At 42.9% G+C, this 17,045-nt stretch overlaps 1 protein-coding gene across 1 annotated transcript in view; it reads left to right on the forward strand.

The window, feature by feature from the left end:
- Positions 1 to 17,045, forward strand: part of LOC311243778 (bifunctional methylenetetrahydrofolate dehydrogenase/cyclohydrolase 2, mitochondrial-like) — a 181,389-nt gene that overhangs the window by 146,493 nt on the left and 17,851 nt on the right. Inside the window, exon 6 of the mRNA XM_084333121.1 lies at positions 15,051 to 15,143. Coding sequence (XP_084189247.1) covers positions 15,051 to 15,143 — 93 coding nt within the window. The remainder of the gene's footprint in view (positions 1 to 15,050; positions 15,144 to 17,045) is intronic.

The raw sequence follows: 17,045 nt of genomic DNA on the forward strand, positions 1-17,045 counted from the left end.
TTGTTAGTTATTTTTTCAATACGTTACTTCAAGCTATTATTTGTAAAATTATTGAACCACAGACAGCAATCGGAATACTGGCATTTCCATAACGTGTTGCTGCCGCCTATTCAGTCGACACTAGTAGCAGCTGCAGCTTTCATCTCTACAGTATATTTTCAAAAACATGAGGAAAAACTTTGCTTGAATTGTCTTTATTATGAAAACTAAAACAGGACGTTTGCATATTATCAATGTGCCGTTTAAGGTTTGCTGTCGATGTACGGACTTGATTCTTCAAACCGGGTGGACAAAGTTTACAGACAAACGTTAGATTTTTCCATCTGAGTCAGTACTGACTTTAACGTTAAACTCTTAAATGCTCCTTACGCCGACGTCGTAGAGGGAGTCTGACTCTGAGCGAGTGCTGCTGCAGCTCTCGGCTTCTGCTCGCCGATTCCGCTGTTCCACTGTTGTTGTGAGGAGGAGTCTGATGACGTAGCCAGGGGGTGACAGGCGCGTTGCCAGATCGGGTGGTTTTCCGCATAATTTTGAAGCCTGTTTACGGTGTGTTTTAACTGGGTTTTCGGCTGAAAGGCATATGAAATCTGGCACACCTTTGAATGCCGTTATAATAGAGTGCTGCGAATGAACGCACTTTTGAACGCTGTTATACAGCGCTGAGAATGAACGCATTCTTAATTACGTTCATTTAGCGGATATACAGTACGTTCAGTTCACGTTCGCCCAAAATACGAACGCGTTCATGAACGATCGTTCATTGAACGCGTTCAGGTACATCACTGCTTATACTCTATAAGAATAACACCCGGAGACACGATGCTTGTTTACAACTCAGGTTTACTTGGTCAAGTGTGGTCGCAATACAGGGCATGACAATAGTGGCCAGTAGAGGGTGCTGACACTCTAGCTATAGGCTATATGTAATATCCAATACATTACACTCCTTCCCTGTAAATACAAACTCGTACTGTTTCGTTTTTCTTTTCCTTTGTTATCCACATAACCAAAATCACTTCAACAATTACTGGCATAACTAAATACGTTATAACGACACGCGTATCTTTAAAGTGCCTTTGTTCTATTAAAACATCCACAGAACATAACATCACTAATACGAAAGAACATTAGTTTCTCTTTAACCCGCTTGAGTCTCATCTAATCATTCTTGAACCTTACTGGTATCCTGTGCGCTCTTTGCGGGTACCGGCGCAGGGTAGGACTGCTTGCTTTAACAGGTGTCAGCAGAGTGTCTCTGGGTTGAGCTGTACTCTGCGATGGTTTATGCTGTGTTGGGCTTTGCTGCAGCTGCGGTGGCGGTGTCAGTTCAGGGCTGTGATTTGCAGGCCTCCTTGGAGTGTGAGCTGGTCCTGGCGTGGACTCCCTGGTGATCTGAGTCTCTTTAGTGGTTGGTCTGACAGATGGCTCTGTGAATCCCGAGTCTGTGTCACATTGTCACTGGTGTGTTGGTATGGTGTTTCTTCTCTGGAGAACAGTAAGTGGTCGATATGGACTGAGCGCTGTCTCCCTCCATCGTCGACCAGGTACCTGACTGGTCCGAGGCGCTTTACCACTGTTGCTCTTAACCACTTTTCCTTTCCCTCATAGACGTTTTTTTACACGCACTTGGTCACCTGGCTGTAGGTCTCTCAGCTTTGTTGTTTTGTCATGGTAGGTATTTTGCTTTAGTTGTTTTTCTTCAACTGTTCTCGCCAGGCTTGGTTTGAGTAGACTGAATCTGGTTCTCAGTTCACGTTTTAAGAACAGCTCCGCTGGTGGGACTCCTGTCACCGAGTGCGGTGTGCTCCTGTACATCAACAGGAAGTTTGCCAGTCTGTGTTGTAGTGACAGTTTGGTCTGCAGAACCTCTTCTCCAATAACCTGTTTCACGAGTGCTGCTTTAACGGTTCGTACGGACCTCTCCGCTGCCCCGTTCGAGGCGGGGTGGTATGCTGGCACCAGTGTCTGTTTGATACCGTTGCTCCTCAGAAACTGTTTGAACTCACAGGATGTAAATTGTGGTCCATTATCTGAAACCACTTCTTCTGGTAGGCCCTGAGAAGCAAATATGTTCCGGAGAACGTCAATGGTCTTCACTGCTGTAGTGGTTGTCATGGGAACAACTTCGAGCCATTTTGAGTGACTGTCAACGAGTACCAGGAAGTACTGTTTGTCTTTGTCACAGAAGTCTATGTGTAAACTCTGCCATACGCGGGCTGGCCACTGCCAACAGTGCAGCGGGGCTGCGGCGGGCAGTGTTCTCTCTGACTGACACGCTCCACAGTGCTGTACTGTTTTCTCAATGTCATTATCCATGTGGGGCCACCACACATACCATCTTGCGAATGCTTTCATACGGCAGATCCCCGGGTGTCCAGTGTGTAGATCACCCAGTACTTTGGCTCTGTGCGCTGCAGGAACAATAACTCTCCTGCCCCACAGAACACATCCTTGCTCTTCAGATAGCTCTGTCCTCCTAATGAGGAACGGTCTGAGAGCCTCATCCTCAATGTGGTCTGGCCAACCATTTAAAGTGATCTCTCTGACTTTGCTCAGCACTGGATCTTTGCGAGTGCTCCGTGCTATGTCGCTTGCATGCACAGGGAGGTCATCTACTGCTGAGAAGTAGAAGATGTTTTTATCTTCAGCCGTTTTGTCCTCGTCACGTCTCGGCAGCCTGGATAACGCATCAGCGTTGGCATGATCGGCAGATCTGCGATATTCAATGTCATAATTACAGTATACGCCATGAGTATCAGTGCCCACCGCTGCATTCTCAGAGCAGCCAGGGTAGGAATGTCTGACTTTGGGCCCAGGATCACCAAGACCGGCTTGTGATCCGTGATCAGGGTGAACTTTCTTCCATAGAGGTATTTATGAAATTTCTTCACTCCGAAGATGATGGCTAGAGCCTCTTTCTCAATTTGCTCATAATTACGCTCTGCATCCGTCAGGGTGCGTGATGCAAATGCAATCGGCTTTTCTTCTCCATTTCCATGATGTGCGATATCACCGCACCTACCCCATAGGGTGATGCATCGCATGCTAGCCTCATTGGCTTCTTGGTGTCATAATGCACAACCGCTGTGCTCTCTAACAGCTGGTTTGTCGCCTTTTTGAACACTTGGTCACATTCCGCTGTCCACTTCCAAGGTCTGTCCTTCTTTAGTAGTGCATACAGTGGTTGTAACAGAGTAGACAGGTTCTTTATGAACCTCCCATAGTAGTTCAATAATCCAATGAATGAACGGAGTTCCGATTCATTTGTGGGGCTTGGAGCATTCAGTATCGCTTCCACCTTCTCTTAGGTGGGGTGGAGTCCTTCGCTGTCCACCATGTGCCCTAAATACTCCACTCTGCTCTCCATGAATTTGCACTTGGCACGTTTCACTCTGACGCCATATCTCCCCAGATGACTCAGGACCTCGTCCAGCATCTTCAAGTGGTCCTCTTTAGACTCCGCTGTGATTAGAATGTCATCCAGAAAACATGTCACGTGGTCTAACCCTTGCAGGATTTGATCCATCACTCCCTGGAAGATGGATGGCGCGCTGGATACTCCATATGAGAGACGGTGATACACATACAGTCCCCGGTGTGTGTTCACGTGAGGTATTTTTCAGAGTCCTTATCCAGTTCTAACTGCTGATAGGCATGTGACAAGTCCAATTTGGTGAACAACTTTCCTCCAGCCAATGTTGCGAACAGATCCTCTGTGTTCGGTAGTGGGTATGTTTCTTCCTCCACACTCTGGTTTATGGTTACCTTGTAGTCACCACAGATCCTGATTGACTTATCCGCCTTTGGGACTATGACTATGGGCGACGCCCACTCACTTCTGTCAACCTTGGATATGATGCCTAGTCCTTCCAGTCAATCCAGCTCCTTCTCAACTGGTTCTTTGGGGGCATACGGCATCGGTCTTGCCTTCCTGATGATGGGCTGGGCTTCTGGCTTTACTCTGATAGAGGCTTTGAACTCACAGATTGTGCTGGGGCCTTCCTCAAACACAGCCTTGTGTTTCTGTAACACTGCCTCCACGTCTCCATCACTGTCACTGCTTGCTCTCACCGTGAATATTTCTCTCCAGTTCAGCCTGAGTATTTTCAGCCAGTCACAACCTAGCAGCGCTGGTCTGTCTCCCTTCACAACCACCAGGGGCAACTTGTCTGTCTGCTGCTCATATTCTACATTCACTGTCACTTCTCCCAGCGTGGAGATTCTCTCTCCCGTAAAAGTGAACAGTTTTGTGTTGCATTTCCTCAGGGTTAGATGAGCTAACGACTTTCTGTAAACAGTCTCTGACACTAGAGTTGCTTGAGCTCCTGTGTCCAGTAACATATCCACCACCCTGCCTTCAACTGTAACAGGGATGTGAATGCCATGTGTTTTGTTAGCAGCAGTGTACACTGTGTACACAGAAAGCTCTTCATCTGTATCGCTTTCCCCAGCCTCCTGTTGTACATAATGCATCTTCCTATTTCTACACATCCGTGCAATATGTCCCACTTTTGAACAATTGTGGCACTTTTCATCCTTGAATTTACATGCCTCATGTGAATGCTGGTTACCCCCACATCTGTAGCAAGGCTTAAACTCCTTCTGGTCACCATCTTGTTTTGGTTGCCAGCTCTTTTCTGTACGGTGTGACTCCGATTTTTTTTCCATTCCTTTTTTTTTTATTTTTCTGCACACTGTTTACATTTCCCGTCTCCTTCAGCTTGCTTGAAAATTCTTGTGCATTGAGTGACGCCATTTCCATTGCTAATGCAGTCTCACATGCATCCTTAAACGTCAGCGCTTGCCACGATAACAGTCTCCTTTGCACGTCTTCGGCTTTTAATCCACTCACAAAACGGTCGCGAAGTGCATCGTTCAAATGTGCACCAAAATCACAGTGAGTTGACAGTTGCTTCAATGCTACTACATACTCCGCAATTGACTCACCATCCTGCTGATTTCTCTTTTGAAAACGGAATCTTTCCATAATCACGATTGGCTTTGGCTTGTAATGCTCACTGAGCGTATCGCATAGCTCCTTGTACGTCTTTGCACTCGGCTTGTCAGGACTGAGTAGGTTTTTCAACAGTCTGTATGCTTCTGCTCCAATGGCAGTTAGGAACACACTGACCTTTTTTTCCTCATCCACTTCATTTGCCAACATCCACATGTCCAGTCTTTCCAAGTAAGATTCGAAATCCTCTTGTCCCTCCTTATATTCCGATAAGTTACCGATCCGAAACATCGTGCTAGCTTGTTAGCTCCGTCAGCTAGCTTTAGCTTAATTTGTTAGCCTCCTCTTCTTCAGAGCTACAAAGTCCACGGAATTAACTAACTTAGTTGCTAGTTTGCACGTTGTGTCTCCTCCCAGGTATATTCTTCTTAGAATTCACCGTTCTCGTCGCCACTGTAGCATATTAGGGTTCTTATACTCTATAAGAATAACACCCGGAGACACGATGCTTGTTTACAACTCAGGTTTACTTGGTCAAGTGTGGTCGCAATACAGGGCATGACAATAGTGGCCAGTAGAGGGTGCTGACACTCTAGCTATAGGCTATATGTAATATCCAATACATTACAGTCATGTAATGTACAATAAGGTAATGTAAAAAGAGGGAATTTCAGTCAATGGAGTTGCTGCAAAAGACATGTATTAAAACTGCCTTATGTATTCTTTTAATGGGAAAATATTTCTTCATTTGCAACCTAAATCACTTTAGAGTTGGGATGAACAAGAGAAACCCCTTCCAACATACTGTACATGCTCTTCTAGTAGGCCATGACCGTCCTCAAACAGGAAACACATACTAGCGCTGTGTAAAAGGCTAGTCTCATTTCCTGACTGAGGACGGGATCCACAAAGAATGAATTGCGCAGTGCTAATTGCACCCTGCACAGGGTTTGCACGTGGTATCTGCTCCGTCTTTGTGAGCTATCCACAAAGGACATTGCGCGGATGAGATACTAGCGCATTATGTGTGCAGTTTGCTCCTGATCTGCTCCAGCGCAGTTGGCTCGCGGAGCAGTCTGCACATGACAGCACTGTTGGCAGATATCAGGAAGGGGGAAAATAAACCCGAAATGAAGCATAGACATAACAGTATTTTTCACTATTAGTATTCCGTTCATTTCGTATTTTATTTAGTTTACTTCGTAATGTATATAGCTTGCTTAATTTGTATTTTCATGACCTATTGCATCCTTTGTTTTTCTCACTATCTTTCGTCATTTATATGTGCTGCTTAATATAGCCTACATAAACAAATCTGTCTATTTATCGATACTCCCATCAATCGACAATCATGACATTGCATTACTGCTGATCAGCATGCCTATCAGGTTAACTGGTGAAAAAAAAAGTTTACGTGGTAATGTTAGCAGGCTATAATCTCCAGACATGTTTTGGCCAATCTAACGAATTGTGTTTGCTCATAAAATGCTTAAAATGTTAAATGTGATAATAGACGACTGTTAATGTATAGCGACGTGCACGGGCTGACTGCCTGCAGACCGGCCGTCAGAATGTTAATTTGGGATAAATAAATAATAATGGGTTTTGTAGGCTCAATTTGCCTATCTAAGCCAGGATACGTCTTCAACGCGCTCACACCACATTGACTTGGGCTGTCTTGTTACTCACTGTTTGATGTTGTTGATAGTTGCATCCGATGGGTTCGAACCGGTTGAGTTTTATGGAAGGAGTTGCGTAAAGTTTCAAATAATAACGGGGCAAACAAATGAAACAAAACAGGCTCCAGACTTGTACTAAAAAGGTTTCAAAACAAACAGGCGCAGCAAAAGGGTTTCAAATAAACTCATAATGATTCTAAGCAAAGTCTTTCTTTTCAGTCTTTCATTCATTCAATCTGCGCTGTGTGTGTGTGTAGCAAGCGAGCGGTTGAAAAACTGTTTCTCGTCTGGCGTGCGTTTACACACAGCTGTGCCGTAATTAATAGGAGAACCATGGTGCCATTTTACGAGGCGACCAGTGGCGGCGCTATTTAGTCAAAACTATTAAATCAAATGAAATGGCTCCTACATAACCGGCCCCTATTGTTATGGGCAGGCTCTAATAACAATACAAAATCAAAAAACTGCTGGAGCCATACAAAATGTTCAAAACAAAATAAATACTTGTGAGGTGGGAAACAGGCATGATGTATAGGCCTGTTTGAATCTTCAGTACCTAATTTGAGTTTGGCACCAGCAGGCAAATCTTGCTGATGGGCCTTTCAAGTACACTGGTTTTTGTCTGAAGACGCACACTTCTCACAAGTCCTCTTGAGTCTGGCATTGTTTCCAGGACTCTAGCCAACATCCAGGATCCTCTTGGTGCATTCGTGTCAGCTATGATCACAATGTCTTCCTTTTCAAAGTTCCTGCGGATGCGGTTCCATTTTTGATGTACATTCATAAGAGGTAGGTCAGGTGTTATTCTATCTCTTGGCAGGTCTGCCATCTTCTGTTCTCCGACAGATCCATTGAGACGTCGACATGTCACACATTCAGAAATAATCTTTCTTGCCAATGAGTTGGCACAAGGAATCCAATACTTTTGTCTCAGTGAGGAGAGCATGTGGTTTCTCCCACTGTGTCCTACTTCCTTATGGATCTTTCTAAGAACGAGCTTTGACACATGATGGTCCTTTGGGAGGATGGCAGGGTGCTTTGCATCTTCTGGCATGGCTGCTCTGCTTAATCTCCCACCCACTCTTAATATTTCGTTTTCAAGTTTGGGATCAAGCTTGTAGATTGAACTGTGTTTCTGCACGTTCAAACTTCCTTTCTGCAATGTTTTGATTTCCTCTTGAAATCCTTGGTTTTGACAGAATTGAACAACGGCCATCTCTGAAGTGTCCAGTTCATCCAGAGAGAGGTTGTATGCCTTTACAGCGTTTTTGAATTTTTTCATCTCTACTTCAATTGTCTGTCTTTGTTTGTCTGTGTCTGGTTCTTGAATTTGCATCAGATCTTTCCTTTTTCTACTCAACTGCAAAAGGTGAGTTCTCAAATACAGCATCCATGCTACAGCTCTTTTCAATTTGTAGAAACTTGAGTAGTGGTGTATGAGAGTGCTAGTAGGATCTTGATCTGTCATCTGAATGGTATTGACTGTAACCTTCTCTCTTTTGACTTCCGGATCGTCGGCTGGTATGGGGGTGAGATCAGCAGGTAAGTTAGGCCATGTCTCTTCCTTTTCCTGTAGGAAATCCGGTCCCTTCTTCCAGTTTTCACACTTTAAAAATGCATCAGCTGTAAGACCTCGGGACACATGGTCTGCAGGGTTGATCTTGGTGTTCACTTGGGTTCTGAATGTATCTTCATCCACATTCCTGTTCACTTTCACTGCTAGTACTGCAGCAGTAAGTTCCATTCTGGGTGTTGTAACCCGTTTCAAGGGGGCGTCTCTTGCCTTTGCCATGATTACACGCAGTCTGCGTTTCTTTGGGTGGCGTACTCCATGGTGAGTCCTTCTTTTGTGAAACTCCACATCTTTCTTGAATTTCCCTTTTTGGATCATGAGGTCATTCAAATGTATTATTGATATGCGATTGCCGGAAATATGGGTTGGCTGCTTATGGCTTATTGTGGGTTTGTGTAGAAGCCCACTAACCACCCATCCAAGTCTTGTCTTTACAGCATAGGGCCCATTACCCTTGCTATTAATTACTGCCCACGGTTCCATAAACTTAGCTGCATCATTACCAATCAGGAGTCCAATATCTGCATCAATATATGGCAACTTAACCTCTTTTAGGTAGTTCCATTCTTGCACATCATCCTGAGTGGGAATTTGTTGCTTGGTTACAGGAATTTCTGTTTGAGTATAGAGTGGTGGCAGTTTTAGGAAATCATCTCCTTCAAGACTTGACACTTCCAGCCCATTGATTCGGTTAATACTTATGACCCTTTCTTGTCCTAGAGTACGAAGTAGGATTCGAGTTGGTGTCGCCTTAGCATTCAGTTGCTTCCTTAAAGCTTCAGTACAGAAGGTTCCAGTGCTTCCTGGATCAAGGAAAGCGTACGTTTGAAGTACCTGGTTAGAATTCAACAACTTGACTTGCACAGGAACAATTGACAGTTTCTGTTGGTCACCGGCCCCAGTATGGATAGGCCTTTTCATGGTGACTAATGCACTGCCCACTGACATGCTATCGGTGCTTGGACTAGTTTGACTTGTATCTTTTTTAAATTCAATGTGCAACACAGTAGGATGCTTCTTTGTACATATTTTACAAGTCACACGTCTTTCACAGTCCTTACTCATGTGACCCTGAGTCACACAACCAAAACATAAACCATTTACTTTAAAGAACTCAACTTTGTCTTTGTGTATTTTCTTATCCAATGTCTTGCACAGGTCTGTGCTGTGGTTTTCTTTGCAAAAGAAACATGTTTTCTGTTGCACGGCTGCAGAGCTGCTTGTGCTTGGTGGTTCTGAGGATTCTGTTACTGTCGCAAAACTGCTCTTAGTGTATGATGAAACTGGTATGTATTTCAAATTACTATTTCGGGGAGAAGGGATTGTCCTCTTTTCTTTCGGTTTTGTGTCTTGTATTTCTCCAAAGAGGGGATCAATGGCAATGTTTGCTTGCCTTTCAATGAAATTTACAAGTTGTGGGAACTTAGCTCTTCTGTGTGTACGCTCATAGTAACCATATGCTACTGTCCTCCACCTCTCTCTGTGCTTGAATGGCAGTTTTGACAAGACAGATTTCAAGTGTGTAGGATTGTTCATGTCTTGCAGAATTTCATTATTGCTCATAGCATTGCAGCATGTTCTCAAGAAGAGTGAGTATTTGTGTAAGGCTTTACCATCTTCCGATCGGATTGCATCCCAATTCAGAATTTGTTCCTGATAGGCAGCAGCAATGAAAACCTCATTTCCAAAATGTTTGCGTAGCAGCCGTTTTGCTTTCACATAGCCTTTTTGGGAATCCATGTGAAGGCAGCTTCTCACAATTGCCTTTGGTTCTCCATCTGTAAATTGTTCAAGAAAGAGCAGTCGATCTCTGTTGTTACTTGTCTTGCTTTCTATACAATGTTCAAATGTACTAATGAAAGAGACATAACTTAATGGATCACCTTTAAAAACAGGAATCTCTCTAGAAGGCAAGAGTGAGAACCTCTGTTCTTGAATTAACATTTCTGTGATTTCATTTTGTTTTCTCAAAATGTCCATCATGGCTCCGCCTGGTTGAACATTAACCTGAGCACCATCCTGCAAGCCAAAGTTTGGGTTAGGCTGTTGGGGTTGTTGGTGAGCAACAGGCATTCGTGACCTTGTAGGCTGCTGAGCCATTTGTTTCTGTGGCTGCCGTAATTGGCCACTAGGGGCATGTTGAGACCTTCGTCTCAGTGGTGGATGGGAAGCTGCTCCTTCAAATTCATCATCATCATCATCATCATCATCATCATCATCACCATCATCATCATCATCATCATTCTCTTCAGCCTCATCATCCTCTTCATAGTCATCATCTTCCTCTTCATCATCCAATCCATGATTAACCTTCTGGCTGTCCACTGGTAAGGATCGCATTGAGTCAAAATAAAGTGGATTGATGTGGATTAAGGGGTTAACATCAAGCCTGGTGTCTACATGTTTAGTAACATCCAGAACCTTTAACATGGCATCAGCAGCTGCAATTTCCACTTCTAATTCAAATGCTTCCTTTCTTGCTTTGAGCTGTGCCTCCTGAAATTCAAATGCTTGTCTTTGCTTGAGATAAGCAGAACGTGTGGCTAGATTGGCTCTTTCGGCCTCTACCTGTCTTAATGCTGCGGTGCTTGAAGTGGATTTCATGCCAACTGAATTATTGCCAAATGATTTCACACTTTGTGCTGGTGTCACTGCTGGTGTCACTTCTGGTGGCTTTTGTGCCATAGCTGCAGGGGCATTATTTATCCATTCTATAACCTTATCATGAAATTCACATATGATTTTGAACTTCGGCATGTACCACTGATCTTGTTCTTCTGCCGCTTCCTCTTCTGATAACAGCTGCTGTACTGTTTTGTGAAGTGATTTGAAGTCATTTGTTTTAGAATTAAATTCATTGTATTCTTGTTTAACCAATTCAACATTTCTGTAATCAACCATAAGTGCTTGTGGCTCATTTCTTTTGCTTGTGAGTTGTCCAAGTTTAGCTTTTCTTCGATTACATTGTTTTGTATAATTAGCCTCAAGTGCCCGTTGCGTGGGTTTCACTTGTCTCTTTGGCTCAACCACAGGCAAGTTAACATTTGTGTCAGAAGTGTGAACGGTGGTAACTTCAGTCACAGTCACAGCAGCTGCATCAGAACCTTCAGTCACAATCACAGCAGCTGCATCAGAATGGCCCAATTCCTCTTTATCTTGTCCAGACATCGTTAAGCAGCATCTATTTATCTATTTATAACGGTGCACAGGTTTATTTGATGACGACATATATTCCTTCAAATCCACTTTAAATGCGCGTCTTTGGCGTTCATTTATCCACATGATATCGCACATTGCATGATCTTTAATAGAATCACACATCCATTAGATACTTTGATCCTCCAATTCTATTTTGAAATGCGCGTCTTTGGCGTCCATATGTCCATATGATATCGCACATTGTATTGCCTTTAATAGCATCACACATCCTCCAATTCCATTTTGAAATGCGCGTCTTTCGCGTTCATTTATTCAATCATATTGCACAGTCCATTGTTTTCAATAGCGTGACACATCCAGTAGATCCGTTTGATACCATTTTAAATGCGCGTCTTTCGCGTTCATTTATTCAATCATATTGCACAGTCCATTGTTTTCAATAGCGTGACACACCATTAGATCCGTTTGATACCATTTTAAATGCGCATCTTTCCCGTTCATTTATCCAATTGTATTGCACATTCCATTGTTCTCAATAGCGTGACACATCCATTAGATCCTTTTGATCCATCAAATTCCATTCATTGTGTCCGTATCAGAGAGTTTTTCAACTTGAATGTAGGCTCAATTTGCCTATCTAAGCCAGGATACGTCTTCAACGCGCTCACACCACATTGACTTGGGCTGTCTTGTTACTCACTGTTTGATGTTGTTGATAGTTGCATCCGATGGGTTCGAACCGGTTGAGTTTTATGGAAGGAGTTGCGTAAAGTTTCAAATAATAACGGGGCAAACAAATGAAACAAAACAGGCTCCAGACTTGTACTAAAAAGGTTTCAAAACAAACAGGCGCAGCAAAAGGGTTTCAAATAAACTCATAATGATTCTAAGCAAAGTCTTTCTTTTCAGTCTTTCATTCATTCAATCTGCGCTGTGTGTGTGTGTAGCAAGCGAGCGGTTGAAAAACTGTTTCTCGTCTGGCGTGCGTTTACACACAGCTGTGCCGTAATTAATAGGAGAACCATGGTGCCATTTTACGAGGCGACCAGTGGCGGCGCTATTTAGTCAAAACTATTAAATCAAATGAAATGGCTCCTACAGGTTTCTTTATTTATGTCCGTTGTATTGTGCTTGTGCATGATGACATACGTAATCAAATGTCCAATCTAATTGTTCTATTCATGCAAATATCTGAAGCATTTTTAGTAAGGTGACTAACCTCTCAAGCACTCATTGCTTTGTTCACTCATACTCATTTGTCATGTTATTCAATATAGGCTGTGTCCTGAAATAACTTCATATATCAGTACTGCCGAATTTCTCAATTCTCCGCTTGAAATAATTAATCAAAATGTCCAATCTAACAAATTTTGTTTGCTCATAATAGCCTACTGCTGAATAACATGGACACATACATTATAAATTATAAATTATTTGGAGCACACCTGTCCATAGTGCTGAATCTTTAAACCGAATTAAGCACTGTGCCAGTGAAGATATTTTATAATTAACGAATATTTTGAGTGAGCAAGTTGTATTTAATGTTTAGTTAGGATAATAGCCTGCATTATCATACAATGTACAATGTAATGGTACAATTGGAACGTGAGTCAATAATGATAATAATAATAATAAACGTATTTATATAGCACCTTTCATACAAGGATTGCAGTTCATAAGTGCTTTATATAATGAATACATAATAAAAACAAGTAGCAAATAAAAGTTGCATCATGATGCAAAATCTAAATCAATCAATCAATAACGCCGACAACATTGGGAAAGCCGACAACGTTAAATAACAATATTTAAATAATAAATGTACAAGCGGCCACTACAATAAATACGATTGCATGGGATCTCTGGGTGGCTGGCTCAATATCATCCTTGATTTCATCCAGTAGATAAAGGATTGCTTGAGCTGGCAACCATGTGTCTCCGGATGATTTCGGTCTCAATTAAATAAAAAAGGTGATATTCTCCTTCGAAATATTCTTTCATGGGCACGCCTGGCATTACGATGCCTGCGTCTGGCAACAATTACTGCTGCCATGATCACCTGTGACGCTGGCAGTGACGCTGGCATGATACCACTTTATAGCGCTTAGGGCTTTGCACTTAGTTACCACCATGTCTGTGTAGTTGTGTGGCGTTAACTGCTCGGTGCAATTTGCGCCGGGCTTTGTGGATTGGGAGCGGCTTTGGACAAGGCTAATTTGCATAGAAAGGGGACATGTTCCACCCATAATTACCTCATTTAAATATGCGCTAATTGCACCGGACGCAATGCTGACTGAACGCAGTTACCACCTCATTTCACCCGTTGCGTGTCCTTTGTGTATAGCAAACTGTGTTTCAGAGTTATTTGCACCGGCTTTGCGTCGGAAAAAGCTGTGCAAACCCTTTGTGGATCCCTCCCTGAGACTGTAGCCTGCAAGCTAGCCTAGCACAAATTAATGGAAGCACATACAGATCAGCTAGCCTAGTTTAAAACTAACAGCCAACAGCTAGGCTAGCTGGTCCGTATTCGCTTCCATTCATCTGTGCTAAGCTAGGCTAGCATGCATCTGGATAGCTTTCTACTGAACGCACAGGGAGGAAATTGGTATATATCTACTTGTCTGACTCTGGGGAAGACGGTAAACGCATTTCCCATAATGTTGGCGTGTTCCTTTAACTCTTTGATGGCCAAACACGTAATATTACGTGTTTCACCACCAACGCTTGAGCGCCAAACACGTAATAATATGTTTTTAGATCCTTTGATCTTTTTCCTCTGATCCCCATTCTAAACCATCATCCGGATCATTCTAGCCGTCCCTGGCTCATTTGCCTACGTTGGAATTGCAATGCAGATCGAATCTCACCAGGTGGCAGTATCGCCTACATTTTGAATTCTGATAGAAAGGGAACAGGACAGGAGAGACATTGAATGAAATGGACTATCAAGACTCGCTCTGAGGGGGAGGAGCTCCTGCAAAGCAATCGCTAGCAGATCTGCTCGCCTCAAACCTATGTGTCCCTAAAACACATGTAATTACATATAAACGAGTAATCGTGATCGCCGGGATCATTGGAATTATTCTTTTTGGAGTACCTCCTGGCTAAGGTAAGGACCCCCTATGTCTATTTTACCGAACCTGAAACATGTTTCTGTAACGATCACAGTGGCTTACTTTACCGGTCCTAAACGAGTTTTTTTCTAACTATCAGATTTTCAGGGTAAGACTACCCCCCCTTGATGATTTTGTGAAGGTACATGTTATATACCTTTGATTTGGGGTTTTAGGGAATCAACCAGAACGATTCGGGCTTATTGCATAATGCGTCCTATCTCGCGATCTATGGAAAAATACTGGATTCTTTCGGAAATGGGCGTGTAATAAACTACAAACTACAGTGTGTAGAAACGAACGCTTTTTTACATGTTGGACTATAGTGTTTGTCAAATGAGCCATACTATTGTCTCCATTGCTATAATATAGAATATACAATAGATCCGCAAAGATCGTGAAATATCGTGAAAACGGTCAAGAAAAGCTGGCGCTAGTCAGTGCAGATGAGGAAAAGGGCGTGGCCATGAATGAGTTAAGGTATGATTATATTTGTGGTGTGAGTGACAGTGGATCGCTGAATCATCATTCTCATCTCACTGACCTGTGTTTACGCTCTCTTGACCGTCCAGGTGACGCCACGGTGACCATCGCCCACAGATGTACACCTAGAGAACAGCTGAGAGACCTCACCAGGCTGGCCGACATCGTCATCGCAGCTACAGGTCAGAGGTCACCACCTTCAGCTCGACACATGCTGCTCCATGTACATTTGATTAACCCATTGAAACCGGGAAACACATTTGTTTGTATATACAGGCTATATAAGGCATTATTAGCAGGTGTTGTAGGTCTAAAGGGGTTAATTTAGCAAACATCAATGATTCTTTTTGAGGCCCTGAAAGGCCCTAAAAAGTCTGAAGAATGATGATGGTAATTTCTAGGTCAAACGGCTTATTTTTGTGTAGTTTTAGACATACTATCATTTGGCATGTTGTGATATTTGTTGTTGTGGATAGTTCTCTTCAGCTATGGCTCAGTTAACAGCTATTTACTAGTTGTCAGATGTATTATGTAAGGGATAATGTATAGCTACGAGGTCATTGTCGCAAAATAATTGACCGACACAGAGTTTAGAATACAGAGGCGCCTCGCAGAGGTGTTCTAAACGCAGTGAAGGTCAATTATTTTGCGACAATAACCGAGTATAGCTATACATTATTCCGCTTATTACATGGCTAACTTACTAACAATATACCTAATTCATTTTACACCATCGACAAGACGAGATCAAATGCAGACGCAGTTGTTCTGTTCTGTGGCTCCGCGCTGTCATCGCCGGCAGCTTGCACTGATGAGTGCAGCTGTGCATATGCTGAGAAGCTTTCATGACTGCGATCTAAATGCTTGATTGCTCCGGCTGCGAACAGCGGTCATTATTGCTCGGTTGCCCCTGACAGCGGTCAGTTATCGAAAAATAACTGACCGCTGCTACGGGCAACCGAGCGCTATTGACCAATTACAATCAAGCATTTTCGCGAATGTTAAAACGCCATGTAATAAACATCATTAACTCATTCAGCGCCAGGGATTAGCCTGGTCCCATTCTAGCTATGCCACGCTTTAAAGATAGGAGTGCGTCACCTTGTTTGTAGAGCTATAACTATATTCTATATTATAGCTATGGAGACAATACTATAGTCATTTGACAGTGACTTTCTTCCGTCGAACATGCAAAAAAGAGAATTTTTTTTCATGCATACGTTCGCGCGTTATCCCGTGGTGAATATAAGTATAGTTTAGGAGTGATCCGGGATTATTCCTGAAAAGCTGGTTTATAGGGCGCTACGTGTATTCTACTATAAGTTTTGGCGTTTCTTGCCTGGACACGCTACTATTTTTTTATGCTTTGATGGCCAGTAACGGCTTTCTTGTTAAATACTACAGACGCTGATCAGCTGGATCGATATGAATGATATGACGTTTAGAAGTGGTCGGATGAAGCGATTTACTCAGCTCCGTCTAAATTTAGCGCCCGGAGGGATTTAAATGTAACACATGGTCTGGAACAGGGTTTACTGCACTCTCGATACTGCCACCTAGCCGGATCTGGCCGGTACTGCACCCTTGGGGTCCCAGTATGCCTTTTAACGGCAACATACAGGTCTGTGACATTGAATAGAATATTAAAAAAAAGGAACAAATAACGAGTTTACTCGTTGTTGGCGTTCAACACATGGCGCCCAATAATGAGTAAACTCGTTGTTGGCGGGGAATGAGTTAAACGCCTACCAAATCACCAAATACGGTCAAGGAATTAAGGTCTGGATAAAGTACAGAACTTTCAAATGTTGAGGGAAGTAGAGTAAGGATGACAACAGGATGATAAGTAGAGTATGATGAGGCGGACAACAGGATGATAACTAGAGTATGATAAGGATGACAACAGGATGATAAGTAGAGTATGATATGGATGACAACAGGATGATAACTAGAGTATGATAAGGATGACAACAGGATGATAAGTAGAGTATGATACGGATGACAACAGGATGATAAGTAGACTATGATAAGGATGACAACAGGATAATAAGTAGAGTATGATAAGGATGACAACAGGATTATAA

Source organism: Notolepis coatsorum (genome assembly GCF_963971535.1).
Source record: "Notolepis coatsorum genome assembly, chromosome: 1".
Lineage (NCBI taxonomy): Eukaryota > Metazoa > Chordata > Actinopteri > Aulopiformes > Paralepididae > Notolepis > Notolepis coatsorum.